Source organism: Juglans regia, chromosome 6 (assembly GCF_001411555.2).
Source record: "Juglans regia cultivar Chandler chromosome 6, Walnut 2.0, whole genome shotgun sequence".
In the NCBI taxonomy this organism is placed as follows: Eukaryota; Viridiplantae; Streptophyta; class Magnoliopsida; order Fagales; family Juglandaceae; genus Juglans; species Juglans regia.
Genome location: NC_049906.1, coordinates 38,612,127 through 38,632,855, shown reverse-complemented (window position 1 = coordinate 38,632,855; position 20,729 = coordinate 38,612,127). Strand labels below are relative to the sequence as shown.

General features: G+C 36.7%; 1 protein-coding gene across 5 annotated transcripts in view; it reads left to right on the top strand.

Annotated features, from left to right (window-relative positions):
• The first annotated feature begins 1,973 nt into the window (after positions 1 to 1,973).
• Positions 1,974 to 20,729, top strand: part of LOC108982434 (chloride channel protein CLC-c-like) — a 31,973-nt gene continuing 13,217 nt past the window's right edge. Inside the window, exons 1-6 of one of the 5 annotated variants that reach the window (XM_018953811.2) lie at positions 1,977 to 2,169; positions 2,266 to 2,395; positions 2,643 to 2,916; positions 16,535 to 16,735; positions 17,295 to 17,472; positions 18,598 to 18,860. In XM_018953811.2, coding sequence (XP_018809356.1) covers positions 2,711 to 2,916; positions 16,535 to 16,735; positions 17,295 to 17,472; positions 18,598 to 18,860 — 848 coding nt within the window. In that variant the 5' untranslated portion in view covers positions 1,977 to 2,169; positions 2,266 to 2,395; positions 2,643 to 2,710. Of the gene's footprint in view, positions 2,396 to 2,642; positions 2,917 to 3,543; positions 5,347 to 8,764; positions 15,545 to 15,630; positions 15,753 to 15,877; positions 15,958 to 16,534; positions 16,736 to 17,294; positions 17,473 to 18,597; positions 18,861 to 20,729 lie in introns of those variants that run through there. The other 4 variants (XM_018953843.2, XM_018953825.2, XM_018953808.2 and 1 more) reach the window with 4 other exon arrangements.

The following is a 20,729-nucleotide window of genomic DNA, read 5'->3' as shown; positions in this document are numbered from 1 at the left end:
GCAGTTGTTAAAGTAGTCAAATATGTTAAAGCTACTGCAGGCCAATGACTATTCTTTCCCAGTTCTTCTTCCCTGCAATTGAGAGGCTTTTGTGATTTAGACTGGGCCACTTGTCCTGATTCCTCTTCTCTTGTATTGTATTGTGATAGTCAAGCAGCTCTTCATATTGTTGTTGACCCAGTTTTCTATGAAAGAGCTAAGCACATTGAGATAGACTGTCATTTAGTCAAAGATATGGTTCAAGATAAAGTTGTAGTCACTCTTCATGTTTCTTCTGCACATCAATTGGCTGACTTTTTCAAAACATTTGTCATCAGACAAGTTTCATTTTCTTCGTGGCATGCTGGGTGTCATCAATTTACACACTCCAGCTTGACAGAGGCTATTACTTGTGCATATGATATTAATTTTAGTCTAATCATCACATGTAATCACGTGCACCTTAATTAACGTGTACCTTAGTTGTATTACTTAACGTATTTCGTGTATTTCATTCATTTGTACAATTTTTAGATAATGCAAATCTTCTAAAATTTTTCCTCTATCAACAAGAACGTGAGAGAAAATAATAGAATTAAAACAAGTTGGTCATGTGATACTGTATAAGAAAAAAAAAAAGGATACATAATATTTTATTATGTAACCATACGGGAATTGTATACTAGTTGTATCCTTAAAATTTTTGCATTAAAATTTGAGAAAATTATTAAATATTTTAGTATAGATGATGTGGTATTTTTATCCTATCACAACATGTCGTTTAATTAAAATTAATTACGTGAGCATTACTTTTAATTGATATAGCATGTTGTCATAAGATGGAAGCAACACATATTCGTACTATATATAGAGGTATCTAATAATTACTTTAAGAGGTGTTAGATCTTAAAAAAAAAAAAAAAAAAATTTGCAAATTACATAATTTAACAGGAAATGTTAGAGATATTTTATAATAAAATATTTTTAAAATTTAACGTAAGTTAATATGTCAAACTTAAGTTTATAAAATATGATTTCTGGACTCTTAAAAACTTTTTTCGTTTGGATTGAGGGTTTAATTTTAATTCATCTCATCTTATTATTGTAATTTTTATAAATTTTTTTATAAAATATAATAAATAATTTAATTTTTTTAAATTTTAAAATAATAATAATATTAAAAAATAATATTTTATTTAATTTTTAATTTTTATATTAATTCATCTCATCTTAACTTACTACGTAAGCCTAATCTAATGTTAATTATTTTTGAACGTTTTTTTACACAGTATTCTAGTCGTCAGTAAGGGTGGACGCTGCCACCTCGAAAGGTCAACGGAGATTAGCTGCGTTTGGTTAGTAAACTACTCTCAACTCATCTCAACTCATCATTACAACTTTTTCAAATTCCAATACAAAATATAATAAATAATTCAACTTTTTCAAATCTCAAAATAATAATAATATTAAAAAATAATATTTTATCAATATTTTATCATCTCAACTCAACTCAACTCAACTCACTTCAACATCTAAACTCACCCTAAAAAATTTCCGGGAAGCATAGCTTTTTCCTTAGTCATAATGAAAAAGTCCGTGGTATAGGTTTTGCTGAGGCTGTAAAAGTTGCGTCCAAGCCATTAAAAAGCCAGGGTACTTCTACTATACCCTCTCAATTTATGTGTTTAAATATTTTTAAAAAATAAAAAATATTAATATCACTTAATTAATTAATAAATAAATAAAATTTTAAAAATTAAATAAATACCGATTATTTCAATTTTTATGATTTTAATTCTCATCATTTTATGATATGATATTAGATGATTAGAATCTATTCATTATATTTTATTTATAAATTTATCATTTAATGTTACGTTATGCTAAATTATGAGATAATAAGAGTAATATAAGAAAAATGACCATGAATAAATTTATTCAAAGAGGCACGGTTCGCAACAACTAGCAAGCTGCAAACAACCCGTGGTTAGTTGGTTTGATTATTGATGTACTTTTTTGCGTTACTTGCTCTTTGGTCAGGCGAGGTGAGTAAATACTTGGACGGCAATTGCCCATCTTCCTGAGATTCACCTACTACCGCCAACATCGCTGGATCGGAACAACGTCGCTGTCTTTATCATCTTCATCGTCCACAGCCATAATATATATTTATCGTCAACGCTGATAGCGGTGGTCCACATATACTCCTTCCCATTTTTGTAGTCTGTTTACTTTTCTTATACTTATGTCAAATGGTCCTGAAATTGATCGTTCCTTTGAAATTAGTACTACCATGATTTGGAGATCGGATTGCAACTAAATACTTGTGAGTAGCGGAATCCCCGAATCAGTCTTTCGTAGATTTTGGTGCGACTGTTAACGGAGTTCAAGCGAAAACAGCATCAAAGCTATTATTGTAAGTACACAACGCTTTATTTTCTCTGGGGTTTATCCATAATGGATTTGCTATCTCTTTTTTGTTCCTATATCTCTCTGTTTATCTACTTAAATTTGTTATTTACTCTGTCTAAGATTTCATTGCTCTGCCTAATTTTCTTGGAGCTGTTGGGATCATCATATGTTTTTACAGTTCTCAGTTTAGGTTTGAATGTGCCAACCGAATTTCTCAAGCATCATTAGGATTTTGTGGTGTGTGCCTGCAGGTAGACATACATATTAAGTATAACAGCAAGCTGCGGAAAAAGCTCATTCAAGCATAGATCGTGAGGATATGGATCAAGAAAATATTGTTGATGATGTGCATGACATTGAAAATGAGGGCCTGTTGGATAGGAAGGGGATTGACAGGTACTGGTCAGAGGTATCTGACAAAAATATGACATACACAGAGCCGCTTTTGGTGAAAAGGACCAACACCACCTCTCAGATTGCCATTGTTGGTGCTAATGTTTGCCCCATTGAGAGCCTTGACTACGAGTAAGCAACCCCAATTGATTGCTTTTCCATTGCTTTTTTCAAGAATAATTTTTCCAAGTTAAACAAGTTATATCAAGTCCATACATTTATAAGCTTACTATGCATGGAAAAACATAATGTAACCACGTTAAGTCCTTTGCTTTGACAATTTTAATTAAAGGTGACTGTCAATGGTCCTTACAACTTGGAAGTTTGAGTTGGGGTTTTGATTTAATATGGTTGGAGGTAGCTTTGAAGGCGATAATATTCATTGAAATTTTAATTTGATTATGGTGGAGATCATCAATTTCTTCACATACAAAGAGCAAATTCACTTACAGATGCTTGAGGGGACATATTGGTGCCTAACGATTTTCAGAGTACATAATGAGGGCATATTCAAAATTTAATTGAAGACTAGGGGTGGGGGGCGGGTCACCCGGACCCACACGCCCTCCCAATTGGCCCATCTTGCTAGTGGACAGGCGGACGACCCGTCAAAGATATATCTCTAAGCAAGCGGGTTGCGGGTGGGGTATCCGCCCACCCTCTGGGTTAGGCAATGTATAATGTGAAAAAAAACCCTAATTTCTATCTTTCCCCCTAATTTTGGTTATAGCCGCATGACCCCTCTAGTCTCCTTCTATTCTCCTTCTCCTCGTCTTCTCCTTTTATTCACCGCACTATGTGACCGTGGCAGGGTGCAGATCTGTTTTTTATTTTTTATTTATTTTTTGTGTGTTGGTTCCAGGGCCGGGGGAGGTTGCTACCCTAATTGAAGTGGTGTTGTTTATTGCTGCTACCTTATATTTTGGATCTTGTTTCTTGTTTATTTTAGCGGTACATCTTCGGCGAACTACTATCAGGAAACGTCTCAGCCCTTAGATACATGACAAAATTCTTGTTCTGGCCTTTATAATTGAAAGAATTTAAAGAGCAAGTTATGTCTAGATTGGGGGAGTCAGGTAATTCATTCTTGGTTAAGTGGGATGTTGTTATCAACCTTTATTTGGTAAGCACTAGGGTCGCTAAATGTGACATTGATGAAGAAAGCCTTTGGTGTAAGTAATTTATTCTCATTAAAAAAGCAAGAAGGCCTTGATTAATAAGTGGTCATAGAATTCTCTAAAAGCGCATTCGCTACATCATTCCACGGTTTAAGGTAAGTGCCTTAATAGAACCTGATTGGCTTCATATTGGCAGCTCGAGAAAACGACAAAGTTTGTTATTTGGAAGGGATCTATTTTTTTTGTGATAAGAAATAAATCTTTTTATAAGTGCAAAAGGGAGGAATGCACTGGTGATTTCTCAGTGGCTTGTTCTTTTAGGAATGTAGAAGATGGGTCGGAGTGCACTTTTGGTGGTGTGGGCTGAATGTGGATTACCAGGAGAGTTCTACGGGATGAGTTAGTAGGTTTGTACAGCTGGCGGGATGTGCCTTGGTGTATCATTGGTGACTTTAATATCACTCGGGGTTTCTGAGTGAAAGATCAAGAGATAATCTCATTAGTTCTGCTATGGCCAATTTTTCTGAGTTCATTTTTTATATGAAGCTCATGGATATGCCATTGGCAGGGGGGATAGTCGGGTTTGGTCTCGATTGAACGGATTCTTGGCATCTCCTTCTTGGGAGGCTCATTTCCCTTCAATGTATTAGAAGGGATTATGAAGGGTCTGTTCGAATCACTTTCCTATCTTGTTTGATTGTGCTAGCATTCATGAGGGTAGTAGATACTTCAAGTTTGAGACTATGTAGTTGAAAGCTGATGAATTTTTGGAGAAGATAAAATTGTGGTGGTCTTCTTATCATTTGGAGGGCACTAGAAAGTTTATTTTGCAGGAAAACTTAAAGCTTTGAAGGACTTGAAGTTGTGGATCGTGGATGTTTTTGGGAATATTGATGGTCAAAAGAAGTCTCTCTTTGAAGAGGGTAGGGAGGAATTGGGTTCTCTTTTTGCTGAGGACATCTTGAGAAAAAGCTTCATTACCTTGGAGCTTGGGAAGATGCATCTAATGGAAGAAATTTCTTAGAGACTGAAATCTTGGGCTCTTTGGTTGAAAGAAGAGAATCAATGCACTGAGTTCTTTCATTGGGTGGGTAATTCTCAATGGAGGAACAATGCCATTGAGATGCTACAAGTGGATGGTCATGTCCTTACTGAACATGATGTTATCAAGAGTCATATAGTCATTTAGTACGAAGGACTTCTCACGGAGCAATTTACATGGAGGCCAAGACTATGGCTTGGCTTTTGAGTCTATTGATCATTTGAATGCTAATTGGCTTGGAAGACTGTTTGAGCTGATGAGGTGTATCAGGTGATTAGTAGTTGGCTAAGGATAAAGTGCCCGGTCCGGACGGTTTTTCCATGGCTTTCTTCTATGTTTGTTCATTGTTGGGAGGTGATTGGGAGGATATCATGAAGGTTTTTAACGAACTTCACTCTTTTGGTAAGTTTGAGAAAAGTCTGTCACCTTTATTGTTCTTATTCCTAAGTCGGTTGGGGCTTCGAAAATGATGAACTTCCCCCCATTAGTCTTGTAAATGAAGTTTATAAGAAATTTCTGAAGTCCTTGCCAATCATATGAGTATGTTATGGGGAGTATTATTTCCAAGCTTTTGTTGAAGGAAGACAAATCTTGGACTCGAATCTTATTGCTAATGAATGCCTAGATAGTCTACACAAAGCTAAGTGCCATGATTATTATGCAAACTTGATATGGAGAATGCTTATGATGTGAACTTGTACTTTTGTGTTATTTACTTGGGAGATATGGTTTTGGAGAGAAATGTTGTTCTTGGATTAAGCATTGTATTTCAAATGTCTTTTCTCAGTTTTTAGTGAATGGATCTCAGGAGGGTTTCTTTAATAGTTCACGGGGGTTGAGACTAGGGCTTCCTGTTTCACCTTTTCTATTTGTCATTGTTATGGATGCTGCAATTGGTGGAAGTTTTCTTTCAGGATTCTTGGTGGGAGGTTCTAATCTTGGTCAGGTCAATACATTGTTTTTTTGTGATCTGGACCATGGCTGCATTAAATATTTGAGGGCAATTTTGCTTTGTTTTGAAGCGTCTTGGGATGGAAGGTGAATCTTCTGAAGTCCAAGATGGTACCCATGGGCCTAGTGAGCAATATTCAGTGTCTAGCAAGTATTATGGGATGTAAGGTTACTTTGTTGCCTATGATATATCTTGGCCTTCCTTTGGGGGCCACTTTTAAGGTGAAGGATATATTGGATGGTGTGTTAGAAAAGATTTTTGGTAAGTAAATAAATTCTATTAATCAAATAATAAGCAAAGTTTGATACATGTATAATGTGCCCTAGCTAAGTAGGGGCAATAGAGATAAGGAAATCATGAAAATCTAAGCCATTAAAGTCTACTGCCATGGCTCAATTACAAAGAGTTCTAAGAAATAAAAGTTTCAATTCCTCCATCATTCTCTCTTTGTCCTTGAACATCCTTTCATTACGCTCCTGCCACAAACACCACATGATGCATATAGGGATCATCTTCCACACAGCCTTAATCTATTGAATACCTCTCATGTTTTTCCAACTGGCCAAAACCGCCACAACTGTCTCAGGCATAACCCAAGCCAAGTCTACTCTTCCAAGAACCTCATTCCATAACCCTCTAGCTAACTCACAATGTAGTAGAAGATGGTCCACTGATTCACCCCCCTTCCTACACATGCAACACCAATCAGCGATGATCAACCCACGTTTTCTCAAATTATCTGTAGTAAGAATCTTACCCAATGCAGCAGTCCACACAAAAAACGTCGTTTTGGGTGGCGCCTTATGTCTCCAAAGCTTCCTCCATGGGAACTGAGTGTAAGGCTCTTGAGTGATGGACTTATAGAAAGAGCTAACCGAAAAGGAACCTTTAGCTGCAGGTATCCACCACAGTCTATCATGTGCAATGCTTGGGTTTATGGAATACAAAAGGCTGTAGAAGGCTTCAAAACTGCTAACTTCCCAATCTCGTGCATCACTACTGAAATGGATGTTCCACTGAATTTGCTCCCCCAATCTCCCCATGACTTCCGCTACTGAAACATCTTCATCACTTGTAACCCGGAACAATAAGGGAAATGTATCTTTTAGAGCGCCATTGCCACACCAAGTATCATACCAGAATTTAATTCTAGCTCCTTCTCCTAGGTGAAGTCTAGTGTGCCGAGAAAACACTTCTGACCCTCTTCTTATATGTTTCCACAACCCCACTCCATATGCTTCTCTCACTTCTTTTGTGCACCAACCCCTGCCCCCCCCAAAACCCCCATATTTGCTCTCTATCACCATCTTCCAAAGAGCTTCGGATTCCTTATGGTATCTCCACAATCATTTTTCCAGTAATGCCCGATTGAAAGATCTCATATTTCTAATACCCAAACCACCGTTCGAGAGAGGCTACATACCTTCTCCCTGTTAGAAAAGATTGAAAGATCGGTAGGATGTAAGAAATCATACTTGTCTAAAGGGGGCAAAATCACCTTAATTAAAGGCACACTTTTTAGGGGTTGTTTGGGAAACATATCTCATCTCATCTCATATCAAATTTCTCATAATTTACTTCTCACATATCACTCAAGCACAAATCATTTTCCATTTCAAGTTTTCAACTTATTCATCTAATCATTACCTAATCATTCAACTTTTTCAAATACCAAAACAAAAATAATATTATAACAATATTTTAACTTTACGATCTTTTTATTCAACTTTTTTTCTCTCCTTTCTAGAGGTGTAAATCGGTCCGGTCCGAGGCCATCATTTTCCCTGACCGGACCGAACACCCATTGGGACCGGACCGGTAGCTATCGGTCCGGTCCGATCCAATCCGTTCGGTCCAGCCTAATTAGTTTTTTATTTTGTTTTATTTTTGTTGCAAATAAATTAATAAAAAGTTATTATTTAAATTACTAAAATTAAAATTAAGTGAATTATTAATATGGATTATGTAACTAACTCATTAAAAAAATATTTAACTATAATTATATTTATTATGTTGATAGGTACTACGTACAAACTTAGACTTTACTCTTTAGTATGCATAATTATTAATAATGTCATACATTTTATATATGGTTAATGAATATTAAATAAATTCATTGTATATAAATTATTCATGCTTGCTTACAACTTAGGTATTTAAAAAAAAATTACGTAATTACTTTAATTAAAGAGTGGTTTGGATTCAAAGATGAGTTAAGATAGTTTGTGAATAGTAGAATAAAATTTGAATTGTTTATTAAATTTTGTGTTGGAATTTGGAAAAATTGTTTTGAGATTTGAAAAAGTTGAATTGTTTATTATATTTTGTGTGGGAATTTGAGAAAGATAATAATGAGATGAGATGAGTTGAGTTGAGTTAGGTTTTGAATTCAAACGAGGCCTAAGTGTAAATAATAGAGTATGTATAAATGTATTAAATATTTACATATAATGACATAGATTATCATATGATTTATAATTTATTATTAATTGATAGCATATATTATTTAATATTTTATATAGTCAATGATAATAAATTAGATAAAAATTACATCATTAACTTATATAGTTACTATATAAAAATAATATAATAAATTATGAAAAATATTTTAAAAATATACATATATATAGGGGTTCGGTCTGGTCTAGTCCAAAATTTGTAGACCCCGAGATGGGACTGGATTTCATCGGTCCACATATTTTGGGACGGAGACCAACTAGTCCAGAATTTGGTCTGGTCCGAAAATTTCGATCCGGTTAGTTTTGCTGGTACGAACCGAATTATTTATAGCCCTACTCCTTTCCCAAAATCCCATAAAACATCTTATCTTAAACTATTTCAATACTATTCACAGATTTCTCATTTCATCTCATTCCCCAAGCATCCTCTTAGTCTCCCAACATATTTTTTCTCTTTTTCCTTTACCTACAGGTGTAGCATTTCCCATTGAAAAAGTATTTTGGGCTTTTCGTTGGGGTGGTGTTGGGGATGAAGCTAATTTCCATCTGGTCAGTTGGGATAAAGTTTGTTCTCTGATCTCGGGTGCTGGCGTGGGGGTTCGTAATTTGAGGACTTTTGATAAGGCTCTTCTAGGGAAGTGGATGCAGTGGTATCATCAGAAGGAGGCGGCTTTGTGGAGGGTCGTGATTGATTCTAAGTATGGGAGTGTTTGGGGGTGGTGTTCCAATGAAGTTAGGGGTTCTCATGGAGTGGGATTGTGGAAAAATATTCAAAATGGATGGGGGGGTGGCTTCTAGGTTTTTCAGTTTTGAGGTAGGTATGGACTCTAGAGTTCTTTTCTGGCATGATTTTGGGTGTTGAACTAGGGCCCTCAAGAGTGTTTGACCAAGTCTCTTATGGGTAGCAAGTGATAAGGAGGCCATGGTGGCTGATTTGATGGATCATTCCAATAGCTCTACTCAGTGGAACATTTGTTTTCTTAGAGTGGCCCAGGATTGGGAACTTGGATTCATTGCAGAATTTCTCAGCCTATTGTTGTGCTGTGAATATTGGTATTGTTGCAGAGGATGGGATGATCTGGATTCAGGCTGGGAGTTGGAGATTCACAATACGATATTTTTAGAAGGCTCTTTCGGTTCAACATAGTAATCATTTTCCTTGGAAGAGCATTTGGAGATGTAAGGTACTTCCCAAGGTTGCTTTGTTTGGTTGGACTGCTTCTCTTGGGAAAATCCTCACCATTGACAATTTGAGGAAACATGGCCTTATTGTGACAGATTGGTGTTACTTGTGCAAGAATAATGGGGAACTGGGGATCATTTGTTATTACATTGCAAGGCGGCTAGGTTTTTGTGGGATGACAGCTTCAACCAGAATGGTGTAGCTTGGGTTATGCTTGGGAGGGTGGTGGACATTTTTTATTGCTTGAGGGGTCCTAGCGGTAACATCCATATAGCTGAATGTGTGGAAAAAGACTCCTCTTTGTATTATGTGGTGTCTTTGGATGGAGAGAGAGGGTCGGTTTTTTGAAGATTGGGAGCATTCCTTGGATGAGTATAAGCAATTCTTTTTCAACACGCTATTGTCTTAGGCTTGTCATTGATTGTTATGGGCCTAGTTTTCATTACTTGCTTGCATCCATTTCTAGTTCTTAGCTGTTGTTAGGTGTTTTCTATGTATACTTTCTGCATACTTGAGCTACGCCTACTTTTCTATTAATAAACTTTTATTTTACCTATAAAAGAGTTGAAGAATATACTAAAAATTCATGCAAGTTGAGTCCATTGAAGTCTATAAATACTGTCCAAAGGAAGAGTGTTGATAAAGAAATTCTTGAGCTCCTCCTTCATCCACTTATGGTCGTCGAAGGTTCTATAATTTCTCTTGTTCCAAATACACCAAATGAGGTAGAGCCATCCACCATATTTTTGCAATTTGCGGGCTGCCACCTAGTCTCTCTGAAATTCTTCTAGGCATGACTCAAGCCGATCCAACTCTCCCAAATAAGTCACTCCACATTGTGCTTGCAATATCGCAATGAAGAAGAAGATGATTGGACTTCCCCTACACATATAACGCCAATTGATCATGACTACACATCTCTTCCTTAAATTAGCCGTTGTGAGAATCTTCCCAAGAGTGGTTGTCCAGGTAAAAACAGCCGCTCTCGATGGAAGCTTCGTTCGCCAAATGCTCTTCCATGGAAATGGATTGTTAACATAAGGAATTATAATGCTATATAAAGAACAATCATTGAACTGCCCTCTCTTGGACGGAGCCCAACAAATTTTGTTTCATCTCTTATTCTCATTCTAGGGGAATATAACAAATTCAAGAACTAATTGAAAGCATAGATCTCCCAATCTTGCGCTGCTCTGTTGATAACATTCCACTAAACAGCACAAAATCATCCTTAACACAAGCAAAACTATGTAGAACTGTGAAGACTTCCTTGAGGATTCTATCTCCACATCAAATCTAATATTGAATCCATCTCCTTTCTCAAATCTGATATGGTCAGAAAACTTCCCCCAACCTTTCCTAATAAACCTCCATAGGCCTATCCCAGCTGGTCCTTGAACATACCCTTCCATCCAATTAACCGAGGCTCTATCTTCTCAAATAATCTCATTCCAAATTGCCTTTGCATTAAAGGTGGCCCTTGATGAAAGACGTAGATACTTCATTGTTAAGGACGACACCTTACAATTCAAATTACCTGCCAAGCTATCCAAATTAGTAATGTTACCTGCTAGAACCAATTTTGACTTAGCTAAATTAATCTTCAATCTGGAGATATCTTCCAAATGTAAGAATAAAGCTCGCACACACCGAAGGTGACCAAGGTCATTCTCACAGAAAAATAAAATTAGTTTCTACATACAAAAGATGAGATGGGTTGATTTCATGGGTGTTACTAGCCCCCACCGAGAATCCTGCAATAGAACTCCCTTTAATCAAAGTCGTTAGCATTGCGTTAAGAGCTTCCATGACTATACTAAAGAGAAAATTTGTTTTGATAAGGTATTCATTCTCAATGCTGGCACCACTACTAAAGAGAAAATTTTGACAAGGGATCACCTTGTCACAAGCCACGAGAACTGTTAAAGAAACCATATGGAGTACAATTTATTAATACTGAGAAGCACACCATAGAAATACCATGTGCTATCCAAAGATCACCATCTTTCCCTAAAAACTCATCTCCTCCCCAAATATAATATGAAATCCCTGCTAACCTTCAGCTGATTTACCTTCATCTTCTCCTTAGCCAAGACGATCACATCTTCTTGATATCCACCTTGTATGGCACCCCAAGCACTTTGGATCTAAGTCTACTATCCAAACTCTCATTACCAATAAGAATGGAGTCTAAAATTTGTTAACCTCTAACAAAGGCAGGTTGAGACTTTGAAATAGTTTTTACAACCACCATACTCAATCTGTTAGCAAGCACTTTGGATATGATCTTGTAAAGTCCTACCACTAAATTGTTAGGCCTGTAATCTTTAATATCCACTGCGTCAGTTGTATTAGAGCAATAAAAGTAGCGGTTAAGCTTCTCTCAAATTTCCATATTCCCTGGAGTTTGCAAAAAACTCACACAATATTTTCTCTAAGGTATTTTACTTGATTGTGGAGGTATTCGTAGCGGTAGAAGGTATTTTTAAGTTTGAAAATATGTGGTTGAAGTCTGAAGGTTTTGTGGAAAGGGTCAAACAATGGTGGATTTCGTACCGTTTCGAAGGTACTCCCAGTTTTATTTTTGCAAATAAACTGAAAGCTTTAAAAAGGGACTTAAAGGAGTGGAATCAATAGTCTTTTGGCAATGTAGAGGAAAATAAAAATACTAAGTGGAGGGAAATCCAAGATTTAGAAAGATTACAAGAAGTGAGACCACTTACTGGGGAGGAGCAAGCACAAAATATTTTGCTAGGTGCAGGTCTTGAGAGAATAATTCTACAAGAAGAGATGTCATGCCGTTAGAAATCGAGAGCTCTTTGGCTAAAGGAAGGGGACAGGAGCACGAAGTTTTTCCATAAAATTACAAACTCTCATAGAAGAAATAACACCATTGAGATGCTGAAAATTGCAGGGGTCAAATGCAGAGAATAAGAGGTAATAAAAGATCATGTGGTGGATTTCTTTGGAGAGCTCCTCGCTGAGAAGGTGGGGTGGAGGCCTACTCTGAATGGGTTGGTTTTTGACACTATTGAGCCGGGAGAAGTTGCTAGGATGGAGAGGGTTTTCGAAGAGGAAGAGATTTATGATGTAGTAAGGAAAATGGCAAAAGATAAGGCCCCTGGCCCTGATGGATTCTCTATGGGTTTTTACCAAGATTGTTGGAAGGTGATAAAAGGGGATCTTATGAAGGTGTTTCAGGAGTTTTTCTCGGTAGGAAAATTTGAGAAAAACCTCAATACCACATTTCTTGCTTTAATCCCTAAAAAGGTAGGGGCCATGGAGATTACAGATTTTCGACCTATTAGCCTAGTGAATGGGACATACAAGATCATCGCAAAAGTGTTTGCTAATCATTTAAGTTTGGTCTTGGGGAAGATTGTTACTAAGCCTCAAAATGCCTTTGTAAAGGGTAGACAGATCCTTGATGCGGCTCTAATTGCTAATGAATGTTTGGACAGTAGATTGAAGGCTGGCAGCTCAGGGCTTATGTGTAAGTTAGATATGCAAAAAGCGTATGATAATGTTAATTGAGATTTTCTTTTATATCTACTGGGTAGGTGTGGTTTGGAGAAAGATGGAGGTCTTGGATCAGTTGGTGTATATCCATGGTAAGATTTTCAGTGCTAATCAACGGTAGTCCGGAGGGTTTCTTCCCGAGCTCTCGTGGTTTGAGACAAGGGGATCCATTATCTCTCTTACTTTTTGTTATTGTTATGGAGGCACTAAGCAGGATGATCTCAACTTTAGTGACTAATGGTTTTATTAGTGGTTTCCAGATTGGCTCGCCGAGTAGGGGCATCACTACTATTTCGCATCTACTATTTGCAGATGATACGCTTATTATGTGTGATGCCGATCCATATCAGTTGAGGGCTGTGAAGGCGTTATTACTTTATTTTGAAGCAGTGTCTAGTTTAAAAGTGAATTATGTTAAATCTGAGTTGGTGCCTATTGGAGAAGTTCAGAATATGAGAGAGCTGGCTAGCATTCTGGGTTGTAAGATAGCGTCTTTTCCTATGAGTTATTTGGGATTACCACTGGGTATAGCCTCGAGAGCGCGCTCTATTTGGGATACAGTGATTGAGAAAGTAGAAAGGAGATTGACAGGTTGGAAGAGAATGTACTTGTCAAAAGGGGGCCGGATTACGCTTATTAAAAGTACGCTCTCTAATCTACACACTTATTTCTTATCCTTATTCCCTATACCGACAAATGTGGCGGGTCGTCTTGAGAAGCTACAGAGAGACTTTCTGTGGGGGGGCTTAGGCGAAGAGTTTAAATTCCATTTAGTCAAGTGGGAGATGGTGTGCCGTCCCATCTCCAATGGCGGTTTGGGTATCAGAAATTTGAGGGTGTTCAATCGGGCGTTACTTGGCAAATGGTTGTGGCGATATATTAAGGAACCAGAAGCATTATGGAAGACTGATTGAGAACAAATATGGTGGTTTAGGGGAGGGTTCGTGTACTAAAGAAGTTAGAGGGGCAGCTGGAATGGGGCTATGGAAACACATTAGAAGAGGGTGGGAGGTTTTCCATCGACACACAAGAATGCAATTGGGTACAAGTTCCAAGATCAGATTCTGGAAGGATGTTTGGTGTACCAATAATGCTCTTCAAGACTTGTTTCTTACCCTTTTCTTGATTGCAAATGCTAAAGATGCCATGATGGCGGAGGTTTTGGAAGTAGAAGGAAGTAACATCCACTGGAATATCAATTTCAATCGGGCAGCACAGGATTGGGAGATGGGGAGTTTTGTAGATTTTTATAGTCTTTTGTACTCTTGTCGTCCAAATTTCCAGCATGTAGATGATCTATGGTGGTGTCCAGCAAGGAAAGGGGTGTTCACTATCCGCTCTTTCTACAAGGTTCTCACACAAGTTCCTGAGATACAGTTTCCCTGGAGAAAGCTTTGGCGCAATAAGGCTCCTCCCAAGGTTTCGTTCTTTGTGTGGACAACGTCTTTGGGAAAGATTCTCACTACGGATAATCTGAGAAAAAGAAGCATAATCATTGCAGACTGGTGCTGCATATGTAAAAAATGGGGTGAGTCGGTGAATCATTTACTTTTACATTGCGAGGTAGCCAGGACTATGTGGGATGAGGTGTTTAATAGAATGGACATAGCGTGGGTTATGCCGCGAACCATGCTGGATGTTTTGGCTTGCTGGACCGCAATTCGAGGTGTGTGACAGATCAAAGCGGTTTGGAAGATGATTCCTATTTGTATTATGTGGTGCTTGTGGCAGGAGCGCAATGAGAGGATTTTTGAAGACAGAGAGATCTATGGCGGAGTTAAAAATGTTATTTTTTAGGACTCTTTGTACTTGGGCCATTGCTGTAGACTTTAATAGCATGAATCTCCATGAGTTTTTAGTTTCTAATGCTCCTAATTAAATAGGGCATATTCTGATTTGTAATTGACAGTTGATTGGATGAATAAGACTTTACTTATCAAAAAAAAAAAAAATTCTCTAATCACATTTCAAAAAAAATTGGAAGAATGCCATAGAGAAACCATCCTGGTCCAAGGCCTAACCACCATTCAAATCTTTCACTACTTTATGCATCTTGGTCTCTTCAAAAGGCCTCTCAAAATTGGTCAGTCTTCTGTTAGCAAGCACTATTTTAAAATCTTCTCAAAAAAGCTTTTTTGTTGAGAATGGTGGGGATGACTTCTTTTTGAAGCTCTTCGTTGTTCTTTTAGACTGAATGAAACTAGGGGCTTATGCTGTGATCAAGTGAATATTTGACAGTTTCTTCTTTAGTTTATATGGATGGAGATCTAATGAAGTTTCTAATTTTCTTCAAGTTTTGGAAGTCATTGAGTTGTACTCTTTATGAGAATGCTGTTATTTCAGAAACTGTGCCTTATTATCTTTAGATCTTTCTTCCACTGTCTTCGTAAGGATCTGAGCTGTGTTTTTTTCCATCCAACATTGATTTGGATGGCCAAAGTTCCTCCCTAAGTCAAGGTTTGGGCATGGTTTGTTGTGAATGAAAAGGTAAGTATGGACAAAATGCTCCATTTATGTTTCAATTCATTGTCCTGTTTCTCATTCCCTTTGCTAAAGGTTACAAATCTTGGCAGGTGTTTTCTGAGTCTTGATGGATATTTAGCTGTCATGTTTATTTTTTTCTGCGGTGAAGAAAGGGCAAAGATTTGAGCTGATACTATGCTACCCACTTTGCGGTTGAATTAGCATGAGAAATGTGCTAAGTATACAGAAACCATGCTGTCTTTTTTTTTTTTTTTAAGAAACCATGCTGTTACAAGCCGGTACTATGCTGGCCACTTGTGATTGAATTAGCATGAAAGATGTGCTGGTATATTACAGAAACCATGCCGTGTTGGATTTTTTCTTGGAAGATCCACTGGGTGCTTTATTGTTAGGAGAGAGTCAATTCCTGTCAAAGGGTGATTTGCTTGTTATTTCCTGGTCTCATGTTATACTTTTAGATCTTTTTCTTCTAAGCTGGTTGTGGATGCTAGATGTACCTTTATCTCTTTTTATGAATAGGTACATTTCTTGCCCAGAAGTGGGGCTTCTGCATGAAAATTCTTTCCCATCCCTTATTTCTGCAATTATTTCATTATTCTATAAAAACCTTGCTTCTTATAAAAGGAAAAAGGGGAAAAGAGGGAAAGAAAGAAGCAATAATGCGACTCTGACTTTAAGTCCATAGTGAATTACCCAACTGATTTTTTGGTACTATGTGCAATATTGTGTACCATATTGGGCTAGACATCAAAAAATGGATATTAATTAACATGGTTCTATATTGCAAGATATTACACAAACAAAATTTTCTTTACATTCTTGTCTTCTTTCAAATTAGTGTATTGTATGTGGCGGTGTATAAGCCTTCAGTCAATTTCCATGCTAACCAAAACAACAAATTGAAGCTTCAGGAATTAGCTCACTTTTATCTAGGAGTTTGTTCACTGATATCAAAGCTGAAGACTAAGGCTGTTATTGTTTATTCTGTTTCAGGATTATTGAAAATGAATTATTTAAGCAAGACTGGAGGTCAAGGAAGAAGGTTCAAATATTTCAGTACGTTTTACTCAAGTGGGCATTTGCACTTCTTATAGGCCTAGGTACTGGACTAGTTGGCTTCTTCAATAATATTGCAGTTGAGAACATATCTGGTTTCAAGTTGCTGCTGACTAGCGATCTCATGTCTAAGCACAAGTGAGACTACTCCTGGCTTGAAACACTGCTATAAGTTATTTATATCCAACGTTATCTGAAATTGACCATCCTCGTCTCATTTTCAAGAGATGTCATGCTCAATTTTTTTGTTCTCTCTGCTACTTGAGATGGGAGTCTAAGAAGGATGTATAATTATATTCTTGGATGAGACACAGACACGCGTTAGATATTACTTTCTGGTGGGACTGTTAGGGGTTGAGTACTTCACACAATTTCTGGATTTTTCACTGTGTAGATTGAGCCAAGTGAATGATAACAGTTTGCCCTTTTCATTAAATAGTGAAGGCATCTTTAGCTACACAGTTTTGTTTTATCTTTCCTTATCCTTCTTTTTTCAAATAATGTTATTGTGGTAAATGGTTGAATACATGAGATTCAAATAATATTGAACGTGTTACTGTTTTATAAGAATAACTTTAATTTTCACTTTATATCTAATTACATCGGTTTGCTGACCACATGCTTGGTCTTGTATGCATGTGAGATCCTCATGCCATTTCTCTATAACGACAATGACACCATAATGGTTCCAGTGCAGATATTTCAAGGCTTTCGCAGCATATGCTGGTTGCAACGTAGTTTTAGCTGTTGCTGCGGCAGCTCTTTGTGCTTTCATTGCTCCAGCAGCAGCAGGGTCTGGTATTCCTGAGGTCAAAGCCTATCTCAATGGCATCGATGCTTATTCAATACTAGCTCCTAGCACTCTTTTCGTAAAGGTGAATAGAAGTTTGTGTCACCCCCTTCTGCAAACACAGAAGGAATAAATTTGAAAATGATCATATCTTGTAAACAATAGATAGATAGAAAAGTGAGCTTCCCTTGAGAAGCTCAGATCACATGTTTGTGTCCTGAAATAAGTTTGAAAATCAACTCAATGCAACTAAGCCTTAGTCTCAATTAAATTGTGACTAGGGGTGATAAACGGTCCAGTCGGACCGAACGGACCGACCGTTTCGGTCCAGACCGGACCAGACCGAGACTAAGACCAGTCCATGTTTTAGAGGACCGAAAAATTTCGGCCTGGTCCACGGTCCAGGATTTTTCTGGACCGGACCGGACCAAATGAAAAATAAAAAAAATATATTTTTTATATAATAATTGTACAATTAACAATATAAAATTTTAAATATGTTATTAATACTTGTTAATATTCTATAAATTAACAATATTTTATATATATCTTCATTTAACCTATCACTATTAACAATAGAAAATTTTAAATATGTTATTAACACTTGTTAATATTCTATGAATTAACTAATATATAATATCAATTAGTTAATTATACAGTAATTATATAAATTAATAATATAATTTTCATCTAATTTATTATCATTGACTATATAAAATATTTTTTTATTGAGTTTGTTACATAATCCACATTAATAAGTCACTTAATTTAATTTAGTATTTTAAATAAAAAAATTTTATTAATTATTTAAAAAAATAAAAAAAAATTATGCCAGACCGAATGGACCAACCGAACCGCTAGCTATCGGTCCGGTCCGGTCCGGAAAAATGATGGACCGGACTAGACCGGACGATTTGCACCCCTAATTGTGACTGCATATAAATCCTCATTAATTAATCAGGATTATCACAGATATTCTTCTGCCAGTCTATCCTATCTAAAAAATCATCATCTATATTGCCTCTCTAATATGAGCTTTTCACATATTTGCCTGTGTTATTTTAGATCTCTTTTTTTTTTCTTGTTTGACTTGATATAGTTTTGAATAGTGATACAAAATGATTTAAAATCAGTTAAGCTGATTTCTTATTTTTGAAAGGAAAAAACCATTCAGGAATTTCTATGATATTTGCAATTATGATATTGGTAGATTTTTGGCTCCATTCTTGGTGTTTCTGCTGGCTTCGTAGTTGGTAAAGAAGGGCCTATGGTACACACAGGTGCTTGCATTGCCAATTTACTTGGGCAAGGGGGTTCTCGCAAGTACCATTTGACTTGGACTTGGCTAAGATACTTCAAAAATGACCGGGACCGGCGAGACATGATTACTTGTGGTGCAGCGGCCGGAGTGGCTGCTGCCTTTCGTGCTCCAGTTGGAGGTGTTCTGTTTGCTCTAGAAGAGGCAGCTTCATGGTATCCCTCACTCTCTCTCTCTCTCTCTCTCATGTGCACATTTGCCTTTTCCTTTTCTTTCCCGTGTTTATTTAAATGATTCTTCCTTTAGCTTGGTACGTGTCAATACATGGCCAGGTATCTAGTGGTTTTTTTTTCCCTTTAAAGGATGGGAACCTTTCAAATATAGTGTATATGGATGGGAAGAAGGGTCATGGCTAGAAAGTTGTAGAGCTCCATTAGATCCTTGTTTACTAGAAGTACTTGTAATCTCAAATTGACTGAATGATTTTCTGTTGAGAAAGGAAATCACTTTTAAATTCTTTTCCATTGAAATAGGTATAAAGTGCCTATTCCAGTGGAAACCGATATAAAAACCTACTTGGGATACCAAAATTCTTAGCTTTTGACATGTATTGATAGGAATCTCTTGGCAAGAGTTAATTAAGAATGATATATATGGAGACGGAAATACTAATGTTGCATATTAAATGAGATGGTGTAGGGAATCTACATGCAATATGTTACTCTTCACTATTTTGTTTGAAATTCTGTCTCCTTTGTTTTGTTGATTTATAGAAAAATTTAGCATGTTAGATTGTATGAAAGAGATATACTTGGACTTTTTTTTATATCTTCAGGTCTAGATAATGTGGCCATGTGATTTAATCTGTAAACTAGTCAAATCATATTTATGTTTATCTGGTTATGTAACAACACTTCCCGTAGGTCAGGAATGTTACGTACATTCATAACCTTACGCCTAGTGAAGAGATTCAACACCATAATAATACCTCATTTATTGAATCATAAAACTAGTTTGGCATAGCAAAGTTTCATAAAATGAAGACAAAAACATGATAATGTAAGCATAAACTAGTCCCATGTGGCAATAACACTTATTTGAAGGTCCAACTCTGGAAAATAAATTGACTCTTAGCCCTCTTGCTTCATGTCCACGCCATCATCATCTGGGACATTAAAACATAAAAAACAAACAAAAAAAAGAGTCAAAGACTTTGTAATAGCACATCATACTGTAAACGTAATTTAACTTGACCTTAGGCTTGGCTTTGAAAACTTTCATGCATAATCATACATATATATAGCATATGGATCATTCAGTAGTAACTTAGGCGGAATTTAAGAAGTGATCATGGCAATTCATATAACTTGGATGAGTGAATGATTTATTCCATGCATCTAATATGCTTCATGCATGACTTGTTAATCTTGTCTTTCACTTGCATAACGGCCATCATAACATATGTGCATTTGTCCAATTGTCATTGACCGCATAAATCAAAGCGTAACATATGGTGGACCACACTTAAATCTGTGGCTTACACATCCACCCATAACATAAGGCCAAGCATTAACACTTACTTATCATTCACGGGGCTTCTCTTATCTTATCATGATGCATGTGAACATGTTGACTTCATGATGTTCAGGGCTTGTCATACTCATATGCATGGCACAGCACTAGACATGGCATATTAACATAAAAACGTTTATCGTGACATGGCATTCAATAAGCATGATATAACGTAAGAGTGATTTTCATGACATAGCATCCATTCTACACAAACAACCAAATCAGCATATCAAACATAATTGCATCCACAAGCACATTCTCATAATTCATCGAGGGTTCATAAAAAGGGGGCTAACATTGAATATGGCTATACATAGCATAGATGAACAACACTTTTTCATGCAAAATAGAATAGTTACAGCACACATGAAGGTTATGATCATGCCACTTACCTTATCTCCTTAGCTTTGAGAATCAACTAAGCACGCAATTCATGCACCTATTAAGTTGCATACAAATCCCATGTTAATTTCAATGCAAACACTTAATATTGACTAAGACATGACCTATAC